This window comes from Podarcis liolepis (assembly GCF_965112155.1).
Source record: "Podarcis liolepis genome assembly, chromosome: 14".
In the NCBI taxonomy this organism is placed as follows: Eukaryota; Metazoa; Chordata; class Lepidosauria; order Squamata; family Lacertidae; genus Podarcis; species Podarcis liolepis.
Genome location: NC_139569.1, coordinates 6,447,445 through 6,467,669, shown reverse-complemented (window position 1 = coordinate 6,467,669; position 20,225 = coordinate 6,447,445). Strand labels below are relative to the sequence as shown.

The 20,225-nt window shown below is 47.9% G+C and overlaps 1 protein-coding gene across 20 annotated transcripts in view; it reads right to left on the bottom strand.

The window, feature by feature from the left end:
• The window catches only part of MPRIP (myosin phosphatase Rho interacting protein), a 160,497-nt gene that overhangs the window by 132,397 nt on the left and 7,875 nt on the right, over window positions 1–20,225 (bottom strand). For 13 of the 20 annotated variants that reach the window (XR_014518973.1, XR_014518974.1, XR_014518975.1 and 10 more), the window contains exons 2-3: window positions 2,258–2,335; window positions 127–192 (exon numbers count right to left, since the gene is read on the bottom strand). Coding sequence is in view for 16 of the 20 variants with exons in the window: in XM_083474649.1 (XP_083330775.1) it covers window positions 127–192; window positions 2,258–2,335 (144 nt within the window). In the remaining 4 variants the exon portion in view is untranslated. Of the gene's footprint in view, window positions 1–126; window positions 193–2,257; window positions 2,336–7,641; window positions 7,844–20,225 lie in introns of those variants that run through there. The other 7 variants (XM_083474650.1, XM_083474641.1, XM_083474642.1 and 4 more) reach the window with 5 other exon arrangements.

Sequence of the window (20,225 nt, the reverse complement as noted above, 5' to 3'; positions counted from 1 at the left end):
CTGACTCAAATTTGCCTCCCAAAGCTGCCCCAAGTGTCTTGGGGTGACAGCCCACAGCAAGCCCACTAAAGGAGGAGAGGCACAAGAACATGGCAGCTTTCGCTTTACCCGCCAAGGGCCACTCACCATCTCGTCCAGGGCGTAACGCAGGAGGCCGTGCTCGTAGAGGATGAAGAACCGGCGCTGCCATTTCTAGGAGAGAGGAAAAGGAGGCGTGAAAAGGGAACACATGAAACTTTGGACTGAGAGGGATCCCCCTCCCCCTGCATCTTTGTCAGGAGCGCACCTGCCCTCCTCCCCTCGCAGAGCCACAATTCCCAGAGTTCCACAGGAAGAGAGGATAATAATAATAAATAGTAATAATAATAATAATAATTTATTTGTACCCTGCCCATCTGGCTGGGTTTCCCCAGCCACTTTGGGAGGTTTCCAACAAAGATCAAAACATACATCAAAATGTCACACATTAAAAAATTCCCTGAACAGGGCTGCCTTCAGATGTCTTCTAAATGTCAGGTAGTTGTTTTTCTCTTTGACATCTGATGGGAGGGCGTTCCATGGGGTGGGTGCCACTACTGAGAAGGCCCTCTGCGAGGTTCCCTGTAACTTTGCTTTTCACAATGAGGGAACCGCCAGAAGGCCCTCGGCGCTGGACCTCAGCGTCTGGGCAGAACGATGGGAACGGAGACGCTCCTTCAAGTATGCTGGACCTCAGTGTTTAGGGCTTTCAAGGTCAGCACCAAAACTTTGAATTGTGCTCAGAAACATACTGGGAGCCAATGTAGGTCTTTCAAGACTGGTGTTATGTGGTCTTGACAGCCACCCCCAGCCACCAGTCTAGCTGGTGACCAGTCTAGCTGATAACCCCTCTGGGAACTGTAGTGCCGCGAGGGGAACGAGGGTCAACTTTCAGCAGCCTTCACAAACTACCAGATTCTTGGGGAGGGGGGAATGATCACTGTTTAAAGTGGCATCATAGTGCTTTAAATGTGTGGTGCGGATATAGCCTTAGAAGCCAGGTGCAAAGAGAAAGGCTCATGCTGACTTAGTCAGGGCTTAATCCAGATGTCTCGGTTACCAGCAGAGAGGGAAGGGATGCTTGGAGGAGAGGCACTCTGCCCTCCACCCACAGATTCGTCGGCCGGAGGAGTCAGCCGCTATTTGTGGCGATCGCTGACCTGGTCCTTCCCCGAGAAGGAAGGTGCACCCTGCAAACACTCAAAATGCAGTGAGAATCTCTTTCGCCGCTTCTTAAGTGTCTCCCAATCCTTGTGCGAAGAAAGAGACTGATTCGCCACCCACTCCCCATTCAGTTCCCTGCGCAGGCCTCGAGAGGGCAGCTTGAATTCCTCCCACCTAGCCTCGAATGACAGTCCTTGCCATCCCTGACAGCTCTGAAAACTCAGAGGAAGTGAGGGACAACCAAGACTTTTGTTGGGAAATACAAGACAGGGAAGTTGTCAATGCTCTTAATTTTTCCTTTTCTTTTTAACGGCACCTAAGGGACGCGGGTGGCACTGTGGGTTAAACCACAGAGTCTAGGGCTTGCTGGTCAGAAGATTGGTGGTTCGAATCCCCGTGACGGGGTGAGTGCCCATTGCTCAGTCCCAGCTCCTGCCAACCTAACAGTTCGAAAGCACCTCAAAGTGCAAGTAGATAAATAGGTACCACCCCGGTGGGAAGGTAAACGGCGTTTCCGTGCGCTGCTCTGGTTCGCCAGAAGTGGCTTAGTCATGCTGGCCACATGACCCGGAAGCTGTCTGCAGACAAACGCCGGCTCCCTCGGCCTATAGAGCGAGATGAGTGTGCAACTCCAGAGTCGTCCATGACTGGACCCAATTGTCAGGGGTCCCTTTACCTTTAAGCCACTATAACTCTGCACCCAAGCAAAACTGCACCACATTCCCTGTTTAATTTAGGCAAAACCAAGCAGATTTGCATACTCTCCTCCCTCCTCATTTTGCATAATATATTCCAGTTTTCGCTACCCTGACATTTTGCCCCGTGACTCCTGGAAATCTTATTCCGCTACCTCTGAGATTTCTTGTTTTTCAAACATTGGAGCAGTCATAAGGACTAGAAACTTGGCTGTGGGTTTTGTTTTTGCTAGGGGAGAACTGAATTCTGTGGCTAAGGTCCTATCCTACACTTCTCCTTCACTCCTGCTGCACTCAGTTCACCCGGCACCAGGCCACCTGGGCTGTGACTATCTTTAAACGCCCCCCCCCCGACTCAGCAGAGGGACCCCCATCCTTACCCGAGAGCGGTGCACGGGATTGTCAAAATCAGTGCCTTCCGGCGCCAGCAAAAGCCATCCACCATAAATGGGCTTGGCCTGGAAAAGAAGTGGAAACAACAACAATAAATAATCAGCCTTGTTTATTTTCTAAGAAAGGTACAACTGGGGGGCATTGTACTCAGTGACGCAAATGACAGCAACGGCCCGCTATGGGAGCTGGCACAGAGCCCTGGCTATTTGCAGGGCAGAAGAAACCACCGCAAAACTCTATATATGGTCCATGGCTCATTGCCAGGGCATGGGATTTGAAGGCAGAGGACCCCCAAGTTCAGTGGCTGGCGGAATCTCCCATTCAAAGGATCTCAGGTGTGGCCTCCTTTGGAATTACAGTGTGGGGTTCTGGTCGCTTCACCCCAAAAGGGATACTGTAAAGTTGGGAAAAGGTTCAGATAACGTGACACCAAAATGATCGAGAGAATGGAACGACTCTCCCATGAGGAAAGGCTGCAACTTTGGGGACTTGTTAGTTTAGAGAAAATGGGTTAGTCTAGAAAAATGAGTTTATAAAATTATAGATGGCCAGGAGGAAGTGTGTAGATTGCTCAGTCTACAGCGTTTCCCAAACTTGGGTCTCCTGCTGCTTTGGACTACAACTCCCATCATCCCTAGGGAGCAAGACCAGTGGTCAAGGATGATGGGAATTGTAGTCAAAAAAGCAGACGGGGGGCCCAAGTTTGGGAAACAATTGTGGACGTCTAATGAAGCTGAACACTGGAAGATGCAGAACAGGTAAAATAAAGTCCTCCTTCACCCAGGGCAGAGCTAAACTTTGGAACTCACTGCCACTGGAAGCAGTGATGGCCACTAACTCAGATGGCTTTGAAAGAGGATTGGACAAATTCATGGAGGAGAGGGCCATCCGTGGCTATGCTCTGTGCCCATGGCCAGAGGCAGGAACGCTCCTGGATATCAGTTGCTGGAAACCACAGGAGAGTTGCTCTTGTGTTCGAATCCTGATTGTAGGTTTCCCCTTGGCCACTGTGAGAACAGAATGCTGCCTAGATGGGCACTGGCCTGATTCAGAAGCCTCTTTTTATGTTCTTATGTTCTCGAGGTACAAGGACTAAGTTCATTCTCCTTTTCCCTTTCAACAATCCCCATGGCACGCAATTTTCCTCCCCATACTAAAGTGAGCCTGCAAAGGAAGCCTAAAATAATTCCACATTAATAAACAGAAACCAGAAACTCAAGGAAGACGTCATAAACGCTTGCAGTCTTTTAAGATTTGGAAATCTGAAACCAAGAAGAAAAATAACCAGGATACTTTCTTTTCGGAACTGTGAACCATCAAAATAAAATCTGGATTTTTTATTTATTTATTAAAAGCAAACATGAACTTCAGAGAGGATTTAGCAACACCTCAACATACCTGCTGTGCAAGTAGAAGATTTCACAACATTAAAAAATATGCACACGCACACAATCTGTCTCTCCATATATAGATACATGGGGAAAGTGTTTGCACCCTAAATGTATAAAACAAGAAAATCACGGGCAATTTTAAAAACGTATTTCTTAACCCTCCTAGCATCCCATGGTTGGCTGAGGGCTGATAGGAAACACTGAAGTTTCCCCAAAAAAGGCAAAAAAAATATTGTGACAGGGGAGGGAAATGTAAGGGGGAAGCCTCCCTCCAATAAACAGTCTGATAAGGATTGCTCAAGCTCAGTGAACACCCAAAATGACTGTTGGGAGGCGGTGCTGAAAATGGGAGCGCACAAATGAAACAGGGTCTCCTGAAAGAGCATGGCTGGCTGGCACCTTGCAAAGAAATACTCCACGCTGCAACATTTTGTTGCGGGTCTCACTTGTGGGAAATAGGGTAAAGCCACATTTGACAGCCATAAGAGGGCCTTGAAAGAAATGTTGGTAAATAAAACCTGCTCCATCTTTCTTTCGAAATATACAATGCTCCTCTTGGTTCCTGCCTTTCCCCTGATCCAACACACTCCGGGCCCGATTCACACATCCACGGACATCACTGCATTTCTTAAATCAGGCATGTCCAAAGTCTGTTTCGGGGGCCTAATCCGGCCTGCTGGTTGATTTAATCCCCATGACAATATATGTCCTATGGTAAAATCCTAAAAAAAGTTCAATAACTTTGGTCTTTGGTCGGCCCTCACACATGTTCACTTCATCAAATCTGGCCCTCTTTGAAAAAAGCTTGGGCACCCCTGTCTTAAATGAATGTGTGGACTGACTAAATTGAACGACCGGTGTGTCTTGAGGTGATGTGAAGGGAACGGAGAGATCTGCCTGTGGCCCTGGGATTGCAAAGCCCCACTCTGTACACCAAACACACACGGATGGAGCAAGCATGTGCGAATCAGCCTTAAATGCACATGGATGAGGAACCCTTTTCAGTGCCAGGGACACATTTCCTTCCAGGAAGCACATGACAGCAGCAGGAGTGGTTGGAGCCATGAATGCAAATTCTACCTTTGTACAGTTGACTCATTTGTACACACACACACGCACACACAAACTTTCCCCTCTGACCTCCACCCAGGTGAGGAAGAGGCAGTATCAGAAGTTCGAGGACACAGTCCAGCAAGGCAAAAATATGTGAGGAGGCTGCGGCCAAGAAGCAGGTGTGGCCTGGAGAGGGCCAGGCAGAGGGTCCTGGAGGGCCACATTCAGCCCACGGGTCAGAGGTTCCTCACCACTAGGCCACATTCACACCCAAGATCACAAGGGACCTGGAGGGTCATCTATCCAACCCCCTGCCATGCAGGGATCTCTAATAATAATAATAATAATAATAATAATAATAATAATAATAATAATTTATTTATACCCTGCCCGTCTGGCTGGGTTTCCACAACCACTTGAGTGGCTTCCAACAAAATATTAAAATACAATAGTCCGTCAAACATTAAAAGCTTCCCTAAACAGGGCTGCCGTCAGATGTCTTCTAAAAGTCTGGTAGTTGTTTATTTCCTTGACATCTGATGGGAGGGTATTCGACAGGGCAGGCACCACTATCAAGGCGGCCCTCTGCCTGGTTCCCTGTAACCTCACTTCTCGCAGTGAGGGAACCACCAGAAGGCCCTTGGAGCTGGACCTCAGTTGGCTGAACGATGGGGGTGGAGACGCTCCTTCAGGTATACTGGACTGAAGCTTCCATGACAGAAGGCCATCCAATCTCTGCTTCAAAACCTCCCAAGGAAGGAGAGCCCACCACATCCCAAGGGAGTCCACACACACAACACACATACAAATACGCAACTGTCATTCACTACCAACTGGCAGAAAAAAATATTTTGCCTCTCACTCGCAATTCTCCTACAGATTTGCAAGTCAGATCTGGTTCCGCAGCTCTTCACTCCACAACATTTAATTTATTTTACAGTCTAACAGGAACTGTGCTTCCAGAATGTTGCCATCAAATAGCAGGAGTGTGCAACATCCAGAGTCCCAAGCGATTGTGTTATAAGAAAGTAAGTTGCTAGGCCTCATGAACTGTGAGGGGCATTGCGGGAAAGGGGATGGGGCAAGGCCTGGGGGGAAATCTCCAAGAGAAGGAAAACAGAAGCGTACAAATCGGGGTGAAGGTATTTGCAGGATTGTTTGGTCTGCTGTGCAAAGTCGCAGGGTTCAAATCCATGTAAGCTAAAAATCCAGTTTAAGCTTTTAACTTCATCTTCCCCATATTTATCCTGCCCTCACAAAAAATCTGGGGGGTGGTATAGGGTGGGGTGGGGGGGTCACTCTATTCCAGGGGTTGGCAAGGTTTACCTCGCCTGGGCTAGCTCACTCCAGCGGAGATCCCTCCTTGGGCCGGATCGCGGGTGCGCGGCCGCGATCTTCTGCGCCTGCATCTGCGCAGATGTGTTTTTGTGTGTCTGAGCATGCGCAGACGTGATTTCTGGCCCTGCAGAAGCGAGTCCCTGCGCTGCGCAGTGCCGGTTTAGCGCAGCGCACAGGGACTCACCGAGCGGGCAGCTCGTGGGCCGGTTAAACGACCCCTGTGGGTTGCTTGTGGCTCATGGGCCTTAGGTTGCCTACCCCGTCCTATTCTTTCCCTTCAGGGAAGTGGGGCTGAAAGTTAAAAGCCACCCACATAAAGTAGCTGGGTCCACATTCGAAACCCACGTCCCTCCTCTCCCCAAGCCCAGACCCCTGAACCCCTGCACCGAGGTACTAACACGGATGCAGAGAAAATACACAGTTCAGAATACTGCAGTTCTAAAACCAGAGGATAGTCAGTTGTGCTCACAGGTCCCAAGGCTATCTTCAAATTAAAGAAAACTTGTAGGCCACACGAGTTTTGATTGATTAAAATAATTGAGAACTGCAGTCGCAGGTCTCTTTGATCAGACGGCAGGCAGCTCTGGTTAATCAGCCCAGATTTGCAGAAAAGAGAAACAGGAGAATCAAGTCAAATAAACCTGAACAGACATGCGAATTGATGATAAAACGAGACGCTCTAGAGGAAATAAGGGGGAGAAGGAAACTCGCCACAACATTTTGAAAAAGGCACACACACACCCCTCATGCTAAAGGAACATATCATCTAAGACAGCACCTGGAGAGTTCTTGTTTGTGTGAGCACTAGATTCTTGGGGGGGAAAAAAAGTCATAGAATTGTAGAGTTGGAAGGGATCCATCTAGCCCAAACCTCTGAAATGCAGGAATCTATTTCACCCAACATGGGGCTTGAACTCACAACCCTAAGATCAATTATCTCATGCTCTACCAACTGAGCTCTGCCCAACTGACTGAGGGCCTATTTATTATTAATTATTAATGTTTATTATTATTATTTTTTATTATTAACAATAGTAAAATTTGTATAGCGCCCTTCATATGTAGATCTCAAGACAGTTCACAACAACAAACCTTCCTAATCCATTAAGCCACTTTGGGGTAGTGTGAACCTACCACCTAACTAAAACTACAGCTTTAAACTGATCGCCTGGCTGCAATTTGCCTCCTGGTTCCAAAACTATATTTCCCTCTAACGATCTGTACTGATTTCAAGAGAACAACAGGGAACAACTCCGAACAGGCCTACGTAAAGGAATCCAGATTGCAGAACAACACACGGGTGCAGAGTCAGACTGGATCACAGCAAACGATCAAAGCACCCCGGAAACCCCCTGGCCAATATCGCGTGATTTATTATTCCTCAGCGCAGCCCCTCCAAAGCGAGGAGAGGACATGGGAATTAATGAAGGCTCTCCCTCAAACCCGATCCCTCTTTGCTTCTGGCCATGTATCCATGCTGGGTCAAACCTTCACCCCAGACATTACTGAACCACACCTCTCTAGGTTAACCATTTAAGGCCCCGGCGCCCCATCCCCTGCCCAGGCAGGCCTGCGAGGCTCAGACGGACCTTGCCTTCTGCTCCCAACTCCTCCAACGCCTTCCTGGCACGAGCACTTTTTCCTCGGTTCATGGCTCTCCGCTTCCAGGTTCCTTTGGATCCTCTGCCCTCTCTCCTTTCCCTCTCGGCTGATGATGCACCTTCTTCCTCCGCGAGGCTCCTGGGATCCACACCCATCCACCCACCCCCCCCATGGGCACACACCCTCCTGCCTGCAATCTCCCTCCTCTGCGGCTCAAAGCGGCCTCGCCCTCTCCTGAACTCTGCACACTTACGCACCTGTCACTCCCTCCGCGCCTGCTCAGAGGAGGCTACGTCCTTCAGCTCCTTTGCAAAAACGACACCAGGCAGCTCCTCCGTCGGTGCAACGCGAGACTCTTGGCCTCAAGAGCTGTGGGCTCAAACTCCACTTTGGGCGAAAGATTCCTGCCTGGCCCTTCTCGTTCCTCTGCCAACTCTACAATTCTGTGACGCCAGGAAAACATCCCTCGCCAAACCACATGGGTTAATTCCCAAGCAGGGTTAGAAACTCAGGTATATAAAGGTAAAGGGATCCCTGACTGTTAGGTCCAGTTAGGTCCCCTGACTGGGGTTGCGGCGCTCATCTCGCTTTATTGGCCGAGGGAGCCGGCGTACAGCTTCCGGGTCATGTAGCCAGCAGGACTAAGCTGCTTCTGGCGAACCAGAGCAGTGCACAGAAACGCCGTTTACCTTCCCACCAGAGTGGTACCTATTTATCTACTTGCACTTTGACGTGCTTTTAAACTGCTAGGTTGGCAGGAGCAGGGACAGAGCAACGGGAGCTCACCCCATTGCAGGGATTCGAACCGCCGACCTTCTGATCGGCAAGTCCTAGGCTCCGTGGTTTAACCCACAGCGCCACCCACATCCCGGGTATATAAGCTAGGGGCCAAATGGCTCCGTAAACAAGGGTTGCAGTCGCCAAAACGGAATGTCCAGTTGCCATTTTGGGGGCAAGACGACTCTAAAGTCTTATTTTTCAAATGATGGACTGACTATGATTGATTTAAACACCTGGCTAGTTATTGAGCTAAGTGAAGAACTCTGAGAACTAAAAAATGAAAAGTTACTTGATCCATGGAGAGTCCACGTGTATATGGGCCTATTCCGATCTCTTTTTCTTAATGGTGACATGGACCATTCATAACGTAAGAACATTCTTCACAACTGTGAGCAGGGCACCGGGAAGGGGTAAGTGAAGATAAGCAGCAACGATTCACTGCAGTCGTACCTTGGAAGTTGAACGGAATACGTTCCGGAAGTCCGTCTGACTTCCAAGACGTTCAGAAACCAAGACATGGCTTCCGATTGGCTGCAGGAAGCTCCTGCAACCAATAAGAACCCACGGAACCCACGTTGGACGTTCGGGTTCCAAAGAACATTCGCATACCGCAACACTCACTTCCGGGCTTTCGGCTTTCGGGAGCCAAAACATTTGACTCGCAAGGCATTCGACTTCCAAGGTACGGCAGTATAACATTGTCAGCTGCTCTTGCCCAGGCTGCACAGAAAAGGCATTTTGTTTCCTGAAATTGTGATTTTGCAGATAAAATATAACTGATAGAATTCTACAGGTCAGGGTACTAGTGTGTCAAAAGAGTCCAGATTCAAGGATTCCCAGGCATGCACCTCCAGATGGCGGAGAGAGATGTCAGGAGCCACCCTGGCCTCTTCACCTGGTCGCAAATGGTTGAAATCCAGGTGCAAAATGCTCCTGTGGCGCCTGGCTAATTTCGACCACTGCTGTCGGCACCCGCTCCCTGAGTTCGCTATTAGAAGGAAGGGTTGCTGCAGCAAGAGGCCTATGCAAACAGCAGCGCAAGTTGGAGTTTTTGAGCTAGCAACTAACGAAACTCCACTCCCTGCCACTCTGCACATTCCTTCATCTTCACTCCTCTTGGCTGTTTGGGTCTGGCCTCCTCAAAGCCGGCTGGAACAGTTACGATAGGAAACAGGGAGGGCAGGAAGCCGGCTGTCGGGTTTACATGAGGCTGTCAGAGAGCTGCCCTGACACATCCCAGGCATCTGCGAGAAATGGGTCACATCCACCCAAGGAATCAGTGAAACCTGAGACTCTCCGCCATCTCCCTGCCAAGGAAGAAGGGGACAATTTAACCTCATCATTTGCTCTCTTATTATTTAGGAACGTGCATTATCCTTCCCTGGTTTAACCTTGCGTTCACTTCCTTTTCCTTTTGGGGGGTCTACTTTTAGACTGAAGGATCCTTGGGGCAGAGACCTGTCTCCTTGTATATTGAGAAAGCCTGTTGCTTGTTGGTGGTGCTACGCAAACAAGCAAACAATGCTTATTCCTCACATGTGTGCCCCATCACTCCTCCAAGGAGCGAGAAAGGGGCTCCCTCACCTCCTTTATCTTCACGACGACCCTGTGAGGAAGGCTGGGCCGAGAGAGCATGGTTGGCCCAATTTGGTTCCCCAATAAGGCTGACGGAAGCCGCCACCCAAAGCAACTCAGGTGTAGATTTGTACACCTGCATATGCATATGGGACGCGAGTGGCGCTATGGTCTAAACCACTGAGCCTCTTGGGCTTGCCGATCAGAAGGTCAGCGGTTCGATCTGGTTGGATCTTAATGAGTGAATACTATATCTTGCTGCAAAACAGAGAAACACAAGTTGTTGTTTTTTTAATCTTCAATCTTTTCTCTCTCTTTTGCTTTCTCTATCTTTCTGTCTTTTTCTTTTCTTCTTTGTGCCTCTGTTCTGTTTTAGATTAAGTAGCTATTTTATTTCAGTGTATTATAAAAATATGCTTTTTAACTGATATGAACTTTTATATATTGTTGAATCAATATCAATATATATTTACTGGTCTCATCAAGCTACTGGTCCATTTAGCAGCTGCTCTCCGGGGTTGAAGCTGGGACTTACAGCATCCTAAGCATGGCCTCAGGGATGCGGGTGGCGCTGTGGTCTAAACCACAGAGCCTAGGGCTTGCTGATCAGAAGGTCGGCGGTTCGAATCCCCATGACGGGGTGAGCTCCCGTTGCTCGGTCCCTGCTCCTGCCAACCTAGCAGTTCAAAAGCACGTCAAAAGAGCAAATAGATAAATAGGTACCGCTCCGGCCAGAAGGTAAACGGTGTTTCCGTGCACTGCTCTGGTTTTGCCAGAAGTGGCTTAGTCATGCTGTCCACATGACCCGGATGCTGTACGCCGGCTCCCTGGCCAATAAAGCGAGATGAGCGCTGCAATCCCAGAGTCGGTCACGACTGAACCTAATGGTCAGGGGTCCTTTACCTTTACCTTTTATATGCCGTTTACCCCAGTCTTTGCTCATGCAAGGCAGCAGGTAACTGGCTCCACCTCCCGAACCACCATTTGGCTTCTAAATCCCATCAGCGGACAAAAGAAAACTTAGTTTGAGCCCACAAGGCTCAAGTCCTGCCAACTCCTGAACTATACAAAACTGGCTCATAATTAGGTATCTGGCTAGGTATCAGTAAAGCATGGGAGGAAGAAATCACCTAGATTGGTGATGAAAACTAGAAACACTTTGTTTTATCTCAGAATAGCTCCATCCTTATTTCAGAAATCGGGATATATTGGTCTATCTCGATGATTAGCTGACGATGTATCACGATGTTGGATGCAGAAAACCGCAGGTTCAGTTCTCAGCACCTCTAGCTAAAAAGATCAGGTAGCTAAGGAAAGGCGTATTTCTCCTCTCCCATCCCCAGAAAGACCTTAAGGAGCTGCCTCTAGCCCGCTGGAAGAGACAATAATGGCCAGAGGTGGACCCCAAACTTTATACAAGTCTGCTATATATGTGCAAAAGGTTATGCCACAAAAAAACACCTCTGACTTTTAAAAGGTGCCATCAGACTGGCGATTTTGCCTCCAAAGATCTTAGGAGTCCGTCCACCCATGAATGGCAGTTTAAGTTGTTTACGGAAAGAGAGAAACCCCATGGTTAGTTTATCCCAAGAAAACGTCTCTATGCTCACTTGGAGGCCATTCCCGGTTCACCCTAGGCAAGCGACATTTCACAGGCCTGGCCTGTCAGACGTGCCAGGGAGGTAATGTCAGCCCCTGCAGGAACTGTGCCATCATCCTGACAGATGACCCAAACGTCAGCGCTTATTTATAAACAGCTCATCACGAAGCAGAAAACTCTGGGTCTCCATCATCCCGTCCCGCTCAGAATCCCTCCCGACGGAGGTTTGATCCAATTTAAGCCCCGTCTTGCTGCCTTCCCGAAATTTAAAAAACAACACCTGGCGCAGTCCCTACCCGCGATGCCAAAGGGATTAGGAAACAAGGGTATCATGAGAAAATGTTTTTTAAGAGCTTGGAGGAGGAGGAATTCGCCGGGAGCTGCGCGGCTGACCTGTCAAAACATGCTGCAGAAGTTCACATTACTCACCAGGAAAAATTCCTGGCTGGGGGGCAGAGAAGGAGCAGAAGAGTGGGAGGGAGAGGCCTGAGACTCAAGAGGGTTTCTAGCTGTGTTCCAGAGTATCCCGGGGTTCCTTCCACTTCCACGGACATCGGGGTCCCGCATCCTTGTTCTCACAGTGGCCAACCAGATGCCTCTTTGGAAGCCTCCAAGCAGGATTCGAACCCAAGAGCCCTCTCTCCTCCTATGGTTCCCACATCTGTCACTCAGAAGCATCACTGCCTGCGACTGTAGCCATGGACAGCCCTCCATGAATTTGCCTAATCCTCTTTTAATGCCGCCCAGGTTGGCGGTCATGGGGCAGCGAGTTCCACAGATTAACACTGTACTGCAGGAAGAGGGACTTTCTTCTGTGTGTCCCAAATCTTCCAGCTTTCCACCTTCTCCAGGACACACATCATTTTATACAATCTGCAGAAAACCAGGGCTTTTTTCCCCCCAGCCGGAACTCCGCTCCGGCAACTCTCAGGCAAGCGCCGTTGCCATTCTAAGAGGACAAGGGAGAATTTCGTTGTGAGTTCCGGCACCTATTTTTTCTGGAAAAACAGCATAAGACCATACAGAAAAGTGACATCAATTAAGCATTGTGGAAAGATGTGTTCTGAATTGCCTGCGTAGGCCTGGCGGAGCAGGGTTATGGCAGAAGCTCGCTTGACATTTTGCAGAAAGTCTTCGCCCTGTTTAATCCTAATAATTACCCAAACACAGCTGGATTTTTCCAGAGTGATACCACTGGCCACCAGCTGAAGAATTTGAGCGAGTGAGGACAGTCACCCAGGGATTCTTTTCAGGAAATATTTATTTAAAACGAAACAAGAGTGGAAGCCGGCTGGGAGCATAACCGTTATTCGCCTAGAGCTGTGATCCTAGAATTCTGCACCCGGATATAAAAGGGTGTCAGGAACCGGGTCATAGGAAGGTGTTTGGAAAGAGCTGTGAGCTTGGAATGAGCAACTAAGACCAGGCCTGAAGTCGGAACCAGACCAGAAGTGAAAAATGATGTAATAATAATAATAATAATAATAGTAATGAATTTTTATTTATATCCCGCCCTCCCCGGCCAGAGCCGGACTCAGGGCGGCTAACACCAGTAAAATCACAATAAAAACATAATAGGGGAGGGGGAAAGAAACTATTTAAGATACGGATTAAAATACAATTTAAAATGCAGCCTCATTTTTAATAGTAGCCCATAGTTCAAAACCATAAGGGGAGGGAAACAGAAGGGTCAGACTGAGTCCAAACCAAAGGCCAGGTGGAACAGCTCTGTCTTGCAGGCCCTGCGGAAAGATGTCAAGTCCCACAGGGCCCTAGTCTCTTGTGACAGAGTGTTCCACCAAGTCGGGGCCAGTACTGAAAAGGCCCTGGCCCTAGTTGAGACCACCTTGGGACTTGGGACCTCCAAAGTGTTGTCATTTGTGGACCTTAAGGTCCTCCGCGGGGCATACCAGGAGAGGCGGTCCCGTAGGTACTAGGACTCAGACAGACACTGCTGATCCGGGAAGGCTCAGCTGGAAACGGATGTCCTTCTATACTCAAACCTTCTTCCTCAAGAAGATACAATGCTCATTCTGGGTGAGTGGAGTCCACAGCCAGAACTGGAAAATCATTCCCCAAGAGACTGAAGTTATGGACCATGGGTAGGCAACCTAAGGCCCAGGGGCCAGATCCGGCCCAATCGCCTTCTCAATCTGGCCCGCAGACAGTCTGGGAATCAGCGTGTTTTTACATGAGTAAAATGTGTCCTTTTAATTAAAATGCATCTCTGGGTTATTTGTGGGGCATAGGAATTCGTTCTCTCCCCCCCCCCCCCGCAAAATATAGTCCGGCCCCCAACAAGGTCTGAGGAACAGTGGCCCGGCTCCCTGCTGAAAAAGTTTGCTGACCCCTGTTACGGACGGTGGTGGGCTCCTAACAGCTTGCCTCTCCCTGCCGCCCTTCCTTCCCCTGCCTCTGGCGTCAACATTCCCACCTCGCCCACAATGCTGACCAAAAAGAAACCTACACCAGCTCTGACTCCAGGTAACCGGACACTAGCATTTGTGAATCAGATCTGTGCAAAGGTTCCAAGATCAAGGTCACATGATAGTTCCTTCCTAGCAAATGTCTCACAGACATCTCATAGGAAGACCATTCAACCATTCATCCCCTCCACTGAGTGGCAGCCCTATTGCCAGGGTATCAGATATGAGTCTTTCCCCAGTGATGCTGGATGTGACCCAGAGACCCTATATCTTCAAAACATCCTTTCCACCACCAGGCAACAGCCTCTCCTAGCATGCTCAATATTTCCAAATTTGTGGCAGCCCTTATTACACCCATCCCGCAGATGGGAAAGTTGAGGCTGGGGAGAATGGCAGATTCCACAAAGCCACAGCTCTGAACTGTCACTCCAGACCTGGGCAACATGTCTCTTTTGTTGGGAAACCCATTGCATTACCTATTATGCCATAAAAAACACCCTTTCCCAACAAAAGCGCCTTTGTAAGGACTCCGTTATGAATTGCGAAGCTTTGTTTACAGTTTGCATAGTATAATCCTCCATTTACGGTGCGGTCAAAGTTTTGTCTGCCGAGCTCTCTTTGTCTGGAAGTCCGCCGTTATTTATCCTGTGACTCACTTTTATCTCCTTCTTCCATTATCATCAAAAAGGCCCTGTGAACTCAAAGTGGGATTCTTGGAAAATATTTAAATTTAGGACCCACAAGCTACTGCTTCCCACACTGACATCCTGTGCAGTGACCCCCACTCTGTGGAAGGGAGAGGATTACACACAGCCTCAACTGTGGTGGCAGTCCTCATGAGGACAGAAGGAGTCTCTTATCCGTTGGAGAGGCCTGCTCACAAGTCACAGATAGGATTGGTGCAACAGCCCCATGACGAACATGTTTTCAATTTATTGTATTATTCTTCTTATATTTATTTATGTCCCAGATGGGGGAATCAAGGTGGCTTACACAAATTAAAAACATAGATGAAATACAATGTTTTTAGCAACAGTAATCTCCCCTCCTGTAGCTTCCAGCAAATGCTATTCAGAAGCACTGATGCCTCCGACCATACATAAGCACAGAATTCACATTTTCTACATTACAATCTTTCCAGTATTTTGGAAATTTCTAACCCAGGCATCCCCAACTCAGTTCTCCAGCTGTTTTGGGACTACAATTCCCATAATCCTTGACCACTGGTCTTGTTGGCTAGGAATGATGGGAGTTGTAGTCCCAAACATCTGGAGGGTCGAGTTTAGGGGTGCCTGTTCTAACCTGTCCAGTCCCCCAGTCTTCTAAATATAACAAGCTATGTCCAACCTCTGCAGCTCACAGACTCATAGAACTGAAGTCGAATGGGACCCCTGAGGGTCGTCTAGTCCAACCCCCTGAAATGCAGGGATCTCAAGAGATAGTTTGCTGGATGCAAAGGAAACTCCGCAACCGGAGACCCAACTCTGCTACAAAGCATCTTTCACGGAAAGAGAATCTGACCACATAAGAAGAGACTGCTGGATCAGGCCCATGGCCAGGGCCGGATTGAGGTTTGATGAGGCCCTAAGCTACTGAAGGTAATGGGGCCCTTTATATGTCCAGCTGTCCTTTGTCAACAACAAATTGTCGCTGTTTTGTGTTGAATATATGCTATATGGCAGACATGGCCAAACTTGGCCCTCTGGCTGTTTTGGGACTACAACTCCCATCATCCCTAGCTAACAGGGCCAGTGGTCAGGGATGATGGGAATGGTAGTCCCAAAACAGCTGGAGGGCCAAGTTTGGCCATGCCTGCTATATGGTAATTTATGGACCTAATAGGTATCTAAAGCCATTTGCCCATGTTGCCCTGCAACCAGTCCATGCAGAATGGAGGCACCCTATACAGTGGTACCTCCGTTCTGGAGCCCCGTTCGCAACCTGAAAGGAACGCAACCCGCGTCTGTGCACGCACGGGTCGCGATTCACCGCTTCTGCGCATGACATCATTTTGTGCGTCTATGCATGCACAAGTGGTGAAACCTAGAAGTAACCCTTTCCAGTACTTCCGGGTTGCCGCGGGACGCAACCTGAAAAAACGTATCAGGAAGCAAACGTAACAAGAGGTATGACTGTATATAGAAATGAACAAACCAGTGATATTTTTGGGAGCAGGCTAGCAGGCGGGGCCCATGACTTACATCACAGGAGCCCACACAACACAAAACACTGTTGCTGGATGTAGGTTCTATTTTATCTGTTTTTTATCTCATGTTTTGGAAATGTACATCCAGGCTTTTTTTCCCTTTACATTTTTTGGGGGCCCCCAAGAGAGTGGGGCCCTAAGCTATAGCTTGTTTAGCTTATATACATAAATCCGGCATGGCCCACAGCCCACCCAGTCTGATCATCTTCACTGCCCTCAGATTTCCCCATATCATTACAAGTGCAAAACTCAGAAGTGGAGACAGCAACAACTTAGCATGCATGCAACACTTCCGTGCTTCACGTAAACTATTTGTGTGTGTGCAAATGCTTGCAGCCACCCCTCTAAGGCAGGCCAGTGCCTCTGGAGAAAGGGCCGCTGTTCAGTGGCGCAACACCCACCCGCCTTACGTGCGGAAGGTCTCGGGTTCAAATCCCTGGCCTTTTTGGTGGTGTCAGGAAGATTTTGAGTACCCTTTCCATGGGGACCAGCTTTTATGCATTTAAAAAAATTCCAGCGACACTCTTCACATTTGATGATCGGCTATTTTTAGAGCCTGCTCTGCCCTCGAGTTGTGAAACACTGGGATTTTATTGTTCTGCTACAATTTTCTCCCCGCATTTCTAACCTGTCCTGCTGCTGTTTGTTCAGCCCCCCCTGAGTGTTTATGAACAGAAACAGCAGGGTAAAAATTACTATCAATCATCCTCAGCCTCTTGCACCAACACAAGATTACACATCAAAGGGGGGGGGGGAAGCACGTTCAAGTCTTCCAGCGATAATTAAAATAAACCTGTTGTGTGGCTCTTTTGAGATGGGGGAAAACGCACAAACCAAACCAAACTGGACTACAGAATCCTATGCATTACAAAGTTGCTAGCAGACCAAAGCACACCCGTTTCTTCCAACTGAGCTTGCTTTTGCTTATCTTGGGCCCAGGTTAACCTGTGGCCTTTTGCTGGGCTACAACCCCCCTGAACCCTGACCACTAGTCATGCTGGCCAGGAGCTGGGGTGAAAGGAAATTCAACTTCTGGAGGACATCAACTTGGGGAAATTTGAAATATAGGGATGACTAAAGCCATTGAGACTCTCTTCTGTACACACACACACACACACACACACACACACACACACACGACACCCTACAGAGCAGCATTCTTGGCCTGGGAAGATCTGAGTTCAAGTTCTGACTCAAGTCAGGAACGTGGCTTTGAACTGGTCATTTTCTCCCAGCCCAACATCCTTCAGAAGACGTTTACAAGGGTAAAATGACATAACGACACTTTGGAGCAGAAAGGCTGGTGATTGTATTATTTTAGTAGTGGTAATAGCAATAATATTTGGTGTTTTGTGTGCTTTTTGGGGTCAAAAGATTCCTGCATTGCAGGCGGCTAGACAACGTGACCCTCATGGTCCCTCCCAACTTTACAATTTATTTTTATTTATTTTATTTCATAAGATTCATGCACCGCTTGATTGTAAAAACACACACACACACACACCAAACCCTCAATGTGGTTTACAAAAATAAATAAATCAGTAAAAACAGTTGAAAACAACTATTTGAAACATTGAGAAAATCAAAATCAGCGATGAACTGAGAACATTAAAACATACATCAACATTCTACATTTCTAGAGAGACTTAGAATCATAGGACTGTAGAGTTGGATCATCTAGTCCAACCCCCCAGGAATATTTCACCCACCATGGGGCTCGAACCCACAACCCTGAGATTAAGAGTCTTGCCTAAACGAAAATGTTTTCAGCTGGCACCGAAGAGAGTGCAGCGAAGGCACCCAATGTCAACAGGTAGGGAGGTTCCAAAGTGTAGCTGCTGCCACACGATTGATGTCTTGCAAACACGAAACAAGTATTAAGTGGCACAGGGCCACCTCTGCAGATCAAAGAAGACAAGCGGGCATATATGGGGCAAAGTGATCTTGCAGGTAAACTGTTCAGAGCTTTACAGTGGACGCTCAGGTTGCAAACGTGATCCGTGCGGAATGCACATTCACAACCCGCAGCGATGCGTCTGCACACGTGTGGGTTGCAATTCGGTGCTTCTGCGCATGTGCAAAGCGCGATTCAGTGCTTCTGACATGCGCGGCCGCCAAAACCTGGAAGTAACCCGTTCTGGTACTTCCAGGTTTTGGCGGTCCACAACCCGAAAAAACGCAACCTGAAGCGACTGCAACCTGAGGTATGACTGTATATGCTAATACTAACACCTTGAGCTTGGCTGGACAGCAAATCAGCAACCGGGGCAGGTCTCCTGGGTTTCTTACGGGGCTTCCTTTCCTTGCAGCAAAAGCATATTTTAAGGAAACGGAGAAGAAAAAAGCCTTATCAAGTTCTGTGGTCTCAGGCTACAGGAAATACAGAGTGTGTGATTTAGCAAAGCCCAACCCTTGGGGCTCAATCTGATCTGACCGCTAACTCTTTGAACACATCAAAGGCTGTTGCGTTTCAAATTGTATGCAAATGCTGCCGATCCTCTTTTGCAAAAAAACACCCAAACACAAGGAGCTCGCATTGCAGCGGAACTACTTTTCTGGCAGGATCCGGCCTTGCAGGAAAGGGCGCTACAACACATCTGGAAGCTTGCCACACGCTGGTGCTTCCTCCAGAATTCGAGGAGCATAAGCAAATCTCTCCCATAATGCTTTTCCTCCTGGCACCCAAGAATGGAGCTCGCCAGATCGCTGGCCCAGCAAGGACACGCCACCGTTCCCCAACCTGGTGCCCGCGATATGCCTGTGTTGCCAATGTATGGGGCCTCCCAATGTCCTTGGGCTCCCAACTTCCATCAGCGCCAGGCCATACGGTCCACAGCCAGGGATGGGGAATTATTATGGGATATGTAAAAATAGAAATTGTCTGCAATTATTATACAGATCACAGAATCTGGAACTAGGCAAACCATTGCAATCACAGAGCAGTTAAGAAAAATATGGGACACTATATTGCTGATTGAACCAACTTGTGTTTCTGGAAGCCATTTAAGACGACAAACAGATAGTCTGGGAAAATGGTCTTTGTTTATTAATTTTTCAGATAACAAATTTCAAGATGAAATCAAGCCTTGAGGTTTTTCTCCCTACGCTGCGACATTAATTTAGGTTTTTATTTCTCTTTCCTTATCAAAACATTTTTATATTTGTGGCTTTCATTAGAGCTTAAACTCGTATTTGTAAATGCTTACACTTCTTTGAAGTGTATAATAGCCCCTTTTTTTGTACAAACAAGTATTTAAGGGGGAAAAGATTTTTTCAACCGCGTGTTGTGTTTTTAATCCTTCTGAATGGTTTATGCTTTTTAATTATAGTAATATGCTCCAGGGGCCCTGTAACAAAGGACATAAAATTGCATGTACAGTATCTTCCTATATGCATAAAAATGGAAGGCTGTCATCGCACAGCCCCCATTGGAGGATGAGCAGTGCTGCATTACAATCCTGGATTTGCATGAAGTTGGGATAGGGGTTGGTGCGCTGCACAACCTCAGTGGCTATGGGATGGAAGTGGGTTAATGGCAGGGAGGTTAGAGAGTGGAGCAAGCCCAGACGCAAACCCTAGTAAATAAATAAGAGTGCTGATTAAGTCATGACAGTGCAATTTGCAACTCACCAATCACACACCCCTCTGCTTAAAGGCGGGACTCACAAACCTCCTATACAGTGGTACCTTAGTTCTCAAACTTAATCTGTTCCAAAACCAAAGCGTTCCAAAACCAAGGTGCGCTTTCCCATAGAAAGTAATGCAAAATGGATTAATCCATTCCAGACTTTGAAAAACAACCCCTAAAACAGCAATTTAACATGAATTTTACTATCTAACGAGACCACTGATCCATAAAATGAAAGCGATAAACAATATACTGCAATCACACAATCAGTAGCTGAACTGGGTTCCACACAGTCACGAAAACGCAGAATGAATAGCAAAAACAGACAGACCTCAGCATAACACTCAAATTGGAAG